Source organism: Oryx dammah, unplaced genomic scaffold, assembly GCF_014754425.2.
Source record: "Oryx dammah isolate SB20612 unplaced genomic scaffold, SCBI_Odam_1.1 HiC_scaffold_16, whole genome shotgun sequence".
Lineage (NCBI taxonomy): Eukaryota > Metazoa > Chordata > Mammalia > Artiodactyla > Bovidae > Oryx > Oryx dammah.
The window spans coordinates 222963-229852 of record NW_024070200.1 but is presented as its reverse complement, the minus strand read 5'-3'; the positions used below and the strand labels follow the sequence as shown (position 1 = coordinate 229852).

Genomic DNA, 6890 nt, shown 5'->3' with positions numbered 1-6890 from the left:
AAACAGACTGATCATCTTAGTCTTTCCATGGGAATCTTTAGTCCATTTGCATCTAATGTAATTACTGATAAGTTAGTTTGTAAACCTGCCGTCTTTAGAAGGTTTCTAATTTCTGCAGCTGTGCTATTTCCCCCTCTCTTTTCTTGTCCATGGGGCTGATTACGGAGAAAAGTTCCATGGTTTCTTCCCACGTGTGTGAGCGCTACGGTCTGCTTATGTTCCTTCGGCTCTGCAGCAAGAAGCTGCCAGGCGCCGTCTTAACTCGCTAGTTGGCTGGACCTCTGCATCTCGCTCTCACTTCATAGGCTACTGTGGTTTGTATTTTAACTTCATGTTTTCTAAAACAGGGTCATTCCTAAGCACCGAAAATTTTTTTTTAATGTGCCTCAGTTCACTTTTTATTTTAAAGAGCCTGTGTTGAATTTGTTACAATATTGCTTCTGTTGTGGGATTTCAGCTCCTTGAGCAGGGATCAAACGTGCGCCCCCTGCATAGGAAGGGACTGGACTGCCAGGAAAGTCCCAGTTTACTCTTATGTTTTAAAAAACATTTATTTGGCTTCGGCTTCGTTGCAGCATGCGGGATCTCCGGTCTTCCCTGCGGTGCGCAGGGGCGGAACCCAGGCCCCTGCCCTGGGAGCACAGAGTCTCAGCCTCTGGACCGCCAGGGAAGCCCTGCTAAGCATTTTCATCGCTACTGTTATAGTCTGTGTTAAGACTGCCCCTTGGATCTGCCGCGTCTTGCGCTCAGCTTCCCCTCCTGTCTCCCTGATCTCATATCTGGGATTCGTTTCTTTGCCCAGAGTGCCTCCTTCAGCAAGCCTGCTACAGCAAACTGTCTGAGTAAAGTCAGGTTTCAGGTCGGCAGCTGTATTAGTGACCCACTGCTGCTGCGGCGAGTCGCGCAGGTGAGCGCGGCACAGATTTAGTCTTGCGGCCCCGCAGCCTCACTGGGCTCGAATCCAGATGCTCTAGAGGAGAGTGGCCTCTGTGCCTTTCCAGCTTCTGGAGGCGCCTGCTTTTCCTGGCTCCTGGCCGCCACTCCCTGCACCTTCCAAGCCGGCTGTAGCCTCTTCAGATCTCTCTGACCCTTGCACCCCACCTCCCTCCCACAAGGAGGCTGGTGATGACAATGCCTGCCCCGGCAATCTGGGATGATCCCAGATCTCAAGGCCTATGATTTAATCATGTCATCCAGAGGGAGCTGGCACACGTCCCAAGTGTTCTGGGCCTGGCCGGGGGCTGGGCGGGGGGCAGGGGGTGCAGAGCACTGATGCAGACATGCGGGACTGGGGTAAAGACTGGACTTTCCCAGCAGCCCCTGGGCGAGTGGGGAGGGCAGAGTGAGACAGGAGGTGGGCAGGGAGGCCTGGTGGGCAGCCCCTCCTCCAGGGCAGATGGTGGTGGAGGTGTGGGCTCAGGGGATCCTCGGGCTGCCCTGGTCTCCTCTGCCTTCCCGGCCAGCCAGGGTGGGTCTCCCACAGGGTTGCTGGTGGTGCCCGCTGACCAGTCGGAACCTGCACTTCCATGCTGCAGGAAGTGGTCTTGGTACCTGGGCCCCTGGGCCCTGGCGACTCCTTGGGGAAGGTAAACCATCCTCGTGGATCTGGGGCTCCTCCCTGGGCACAGAGGCAGCTTTGGGGCCCTGACTGCACTTCCTCCAGTGAGAGCCAGTGTGTGAGTGGCCGCGGGTGCTGGTATCCGGCAGTCAACCTGAGAGCTCAGCCCCAGAGCATCTCAACGTCTCCCTCATGCCTCTCAGGAACGGCCCAGGACAGCCTGCTGGCTCCAGGGCACCCCTGGAGGGCCTGATGCTGGGGAAGGGCGGCAGAGCCCATCGTCTGCGCAGACTCGGCCGCCTGTGTGGGGCCAGGCACTGCCTCGGCCTGGGTGTGAGCAGACAGGTGCGGTGGGGCCCAGGGGGTCCCTGCACCTTCTGACCTGCTCTTCTCCGTCAGAGGCAGCAGGCAGGCAGCGGGTGCGCGCCCCTCCTCCGTCCCAGGGTGGACGTGGCTGCGATGTTGGGGGCGGTGCTCAGTGAGGGCAGGGTGGGGACTCCGGTGGGTGGAAAGCGGCCTGAGCCTCCAAAGCCTAGCTGCTCCCGGATGGCTGCTCACTGGCCCTGTTCTCTGGCCTCGGATGAGGATGGGGGGGTGGGTGGCGCGGAGGAGCTCAGGACCCAGAGTCTCTGAGAGGCCGCACCGCGTCCCCAAACGAGGCCCCGTGGGGCCACCTGCAGAGGGGCGGCGGGCACCGGGCCCTCCTCGGGGCCAGCTCCGCCGTAAGGCCGCCTGTTGCCGGCGATCAGAGTCGCCCTGGTCGGCGGCCTGGGTGTGGGCTGCCGCAGAATTTCAGGGCGCCCGCAGGCGAGTCTCCCTAGGGTTGCGGAGTGACGCCGGTGGAGAGGCTTCCCGGGCCGCGCATGGAGTCCGGGGGCGTGCGGCTTCCTAGTGCCGAGGTCCCGGGCGCCGCTGCCGCGCAGTGCTGTCGCCCTGGCAACCGGCGCCGCTGAGGGAGTGGGGGCGCGGGGACCCGAGTCCGGGTCCGGCGGGTGCGGGCGGCCGGGAGCGTGGGGCGGGGCCTCGGGCCGGGGGCGGGGCGCGCGCGAGCGGGGGGCGCCGCGGAGCCGAGGAGAGCGCGGCCTCGGCGGGCGCGCAGACAAGCTCCGTGGGGCCGGGCCCCGCGCGCGCAGCATCTGGCCGGCGGCGGGTAGGTGCGGGCAGGGCACGCGGGCAGGGAGCCCCGGTGAGCCCCGAGTGGCCAGCCGCAGCGGTGGCAGGGTGCAGCGGCGGCGCTGCAGTGGTGAGGCCTGGCGGCCGGACTGCCTGGACCAGGCCCTGTCGGGGGGAGCGGGCGGAGCGGACCGAGGAGTCTAGACGCAAGCTGCCGGGAGCGGCCCAACCCCTTCACCGGCCTCGCCTCCGTCCGATCGGGCTGTGGGAGGGCCGCCTTTTCCTCTCGCCCTACCACCCCTTGTGGGCACTGAGGGATGCTCGCGAGGCGCCAGGGAAGAGGCGGGCAGCGAAGCGCCCAGAGGCCCCGGAGTCTGTGAGGTCCGGGCAGCCAAGCAGGAGGCCCCGGGCCGGGCTCAGGACGGCGGGGGCAGCAGGGCCTGGGGCCGGTCCCCAGGGAGAGGCCCGGCGGCTGCGGGGGAAGGGCGGCCAGGCCCTGGCTCCGACCTTCTGGAGCAGGGGCTGGGGCTCCCTGAGTGAGCGCCGGTCGGGACAGGGTCTGTCTGGCCCCCGCGGCCCTGGCCCAGGTCTGATGAGCGCGTGAGGGAGTGGAAACGCCCGTGGAGTGGATAGGAGGCGGGGTGCGCGTTGCAGCGGTTGTTTGGCTCGTTGGCCGGGCCAAGGGCTGGGATGAAGGAGATTCCCAGGCCGCTGCTGCAGCCACAGGAGCCGGGGGGGAGGGCTTCGTGGGTCAAGTGTGTCCACACAGTGGGGGTGAAGCAGGGGTGTGTGTGTGATGGGGGGCAGGAGCGCATGGAATTGTGGGCACAGGAGTTAGGCCGATGACCCTCCCAAGGCATCTTCTATTCCAGGTGTCCACACTCAGAGTGGTGGGGTCCTGCATGCGGTGGCAGAGCCCCTGGGAGGTGGGTGCCATGTGGGGCAGCAGCTAGGATGAGACCAGGGCTGGCGGTGCCCACTTGGAAGGGGGCCTTCCTCCCCAGGCAGTGGGGGCTGCAGTGTCACCAGGGGAGGCCGAGCGCTGGCTCCACAGTCGCGGGTGACATGAGATTTTATGTCTTTGTCTAGACAGGGCAGTAAACAGCGCTGGGGGCAGGGGTGCTGTGGGGGAGACCGGAGGGGTGGGGAGCCTGGCTAGGAGTGAGCCTCAGGTGACTTTGGGGTGGATGAGGCCCGGGCCCTCTGTCTTTCCCGAGGGTGTCAGCGGGCACACGGGTGCTGACCCACAGCCTGGAGTGGGGCTGTGACCAGCCCCGCCGCGTCGGCCAGTGCCAGGGGTGTGAGAGGGGCGCAGGGGCTTGTGGCCCCGCGGGTAGCAGAGGAGGCTTCTTAAGATTGCCCCCAAGGCTCAGGGGCAGGGGGCCCACCCCTTCGTGGTGAGCAGGGCGAGCTGGCCTCAGGGCTGGGGGAGTTCAGAGGGCAGGAGAGCAGCAGGGGGCCACGGTGCGTGCACGGCTGAAGAGAACGGGCCGCATGCCCTGTGGAGAGTGGACCACAGCGAGGAAAGATGCCGGGGCTGCGAGGCAGGGGCAGGGGGGCGCGGAGGGGCTTTGGGGATGGAGCCTCCGGGACCTGGATGACTCTCAGTCCTGGATCGGAGAACCGGCTCAGAGCCCCGGTTCCTCGCGCCTTCGCTTCTCGCCGAGCCGAGGGCGCAGGCCCGCCTCCCTCCCGATGCGGCGCGGCGAGCGAGGCCGCCCGAGCGGGAACGGCCGCGAGACGGGACTCCGGGCGAGCGGCGCGGGCCGCTGGAGCCGGAGGGACAAAGCCTCGGGGCGCCGGGGCCGCGCGCGGCAGGGAGCAGCCGCTTCGGTCTCCGTCCCCCCTCGGCTTCGGCGGGAACGCGGCCCCGGCCTCAGGTGCGGCGGCGGCGCCCCCTGGAGGCCCGGGCTCCGCGCGCGGCCCCTCGTGCGCGCGCGTGCGGCAGAGCCCGGCCTGGGGCCCGGACAGGGTCCCTCGGGGGAAGGGCGCCGGGGGGTGGGGGGTGGGGGAGCGGCCGCCCGCTCTGCGTGCTGACCCCGTCTGCTCTGATCTCCCCAGATTCCGAGCTCGCCGGCCCGGAGCAGCGGCGCCCTCAGGGCCGGCTGGACAGGCCCCGCGCCATGCCCGAGGGCTGAGTGGCGCCGCCGCCGCCGCAGGGCCTCGTCCCGCCTCGCGTGGGGCCGCGCGCGCCCAGGTCGGGGCCCAGGCGGCCGACCATGGTGCTGCCTCCCCCGGACCGGCGCCACGTGTGCCTGACCACGCTGGTGATCATGGGCAGCATGGCGGTCATGGACGCTTACCTGGTGGAGCAGAACCAGGGCCCGCGCAAGATCGGCGTGTGCATCATCGTGCTGGTGGGCGACGTGTGTTTCCTGCTGGTGCTGCGCTATGTGGCCGTGTGGGTGGGCGCCGAGGTGCGCACGGCCAAGCGCGGCTACGCCATGATCCTCTGGTTCCTCTACATCTTCGTGCTGGAGATCAAGCTCTACTTCATCTTCCAAAACTACAAGGCGGCGCGGCGCGGCGCGGCCGACCCGGTGGCGCGCAAGGCGCTGACGCTGCTGCTGTCGGTGTGCGTGCCGGGCCTCTTCCTGCTGCTGGTGGCGCTCGACCGCATGGAGTACGTGCGCACCTTCCGGAAGCGCGAGGACCTGCGCGGCCGCCTCCTCTGGGTGGCGCTCGACCTGCTGGACCTGCTGGACATGCAGGCCAGCCTGTGGGAGCCGCCGCGCAGCGGGCTGCCCCTGTGGGCCGAGGGCCTCACCTTCTTCTACTGCTATATGCTGCTGCTGGTGCTGCCGTGCGTGGCGCTCAGCGAGGTCAGCATGCAGGGCGAGCACATCGCGCCGCAGAAGATGATGCTCTACCCGGTGCTCAGCCTCGCCACCGTCAACGTGGTGGCTGTGCTGGCGCGTGCCGCCAACATGGCTCTGTTCCGCGACAGCCGCGTCTCCGCCATCTTCGTGGGCAAGAACGTGGTGGCGCTGGGCACCAAGGCCTGCAGCTTCCTGGAGTACCGGCGCCAGCTGCGCGACTTCCCGCCAGCCGCGCTGGCGCTGGAGCTGCAGCCGCCCGCCCCGCAGCGCAACTCGGTGCCGCCGCCCCAGCCGCTGCACGGGCCCCCGGGCCGCCCCCGCGGCCCCTCGCCCCCGCGCGACGCCCTGGACACGTGACCGGGGCCCCCAGACCCCGAGACGCGTGGCGGCAGGCGCGCGCGGTTTGCATGGGATGGGGTGGGGTCAGGTGCGGAGAGCGCCCCTACCCGCGGGGCCCCGCGGCCGCGCCTTCATCTCAGGGATCCCTCGGACCACGGACCTCGGCCCCCCCGGCCCGTGAGCCAGTGTGTGCGGCCGGGGCGGAGCAGGGAGGGTCCCGCCTCCACCTGCGGGGCGTCTGGGTGGCAAGGGAGCACAGAGTGGGCCGAGGTCTGGTCCCTCGGTGGGGGCCTCTGGCTCAGCGTTTGGGACCGAGGAGGCCCTTGTCATTTTAAAGACTCGTGTTTACAGTTTCGTATGTAACGTGGGTGTGCTCTGCCTGTTTGGTGCGTCCAGTCTCAGACAGCCGGGGAGGGGTGTGCGCGGGTGATGGCGGGGTGGGGCCTGTGTCCTTCCCAGGCCTCCTCCCAGAGGCCTCTCCCCAGCCCCTGTGCGGGCACCATTGCTTGGGCATTCTGAGACAGACCCTCCAGCCTCTCCGTTCCTGTCCCCACCCCAACCCCCATCCCCGAGATGCTGGCCCTGTCCCTGCCCCCACCTCCCCACCCCCCCACCCCCAGCCCAGAAGTGTCCAGCGCCCAAGTTTCCCTGGCACCCCGGGGGCTCTCCCTGGCCAGGACAGCAGGATGCCAGATGGGACCCGGCCCCAGCTTGGCTCCCTGTGGCCTGGGACAGGGGAGTGGAGCCCAGATGCCTGGGGAGCTGGTGACACCCAGGGCCCAGAGCTCCGTGCCCAGAGGCGCAGAGCGGCCACCTTGCTGGCTGATCTGTCTGGAGAGCCCGCGGGGCAAAGCCCATCTGCAGGGCTCTCTGCGGCTCTGCCCAGGCCCTTGCACCTGAGATGAGACTCTGGGTACCCAGAAGGCCTGGGAGGGTCTCATAGCCTCTGGGGAGGGGCCCTTTGCCTTGGGCCTGGTGAGGCTGTGGACCAGGCTGTTTGAGGAGGCCTTGAAAACCTTTCCTGGCTTCCTGAGGTGGCTTCCGGAGTCCAAAAGTGACCC

At 67.8% G+C, this 6890-nt stretch overlaps 1 protein-coding gene across 1 annotated transcript; it reads left to right on the top strand.

The window, feature by feature from the left end:
- Nucleotides 1–2642: 2642 nt before the first annotated feature.
- TMEM121 (transmembrane protein 121) lies at nucleotides 2643–6192 on the top strand. Its single transcript, XM_040256783.1, has 2 exons — nucleotides 2643–2708; nucleotides 4733–6192. Exon 2 carries the CDS (start codon nucleotides 4891–4893, stop codon nucleotides 5845–5847), a length of 957 nt encoding a protein of 318 aa, XP_040112717.1. The 5' UTR covers nucleotides 2643–2708; nucleotides 4733–4890; the 3' UTR covers nucleotides 5848–6192.
- Nucleotides 6193–6890: the final 698 nt, after the last annotated feature.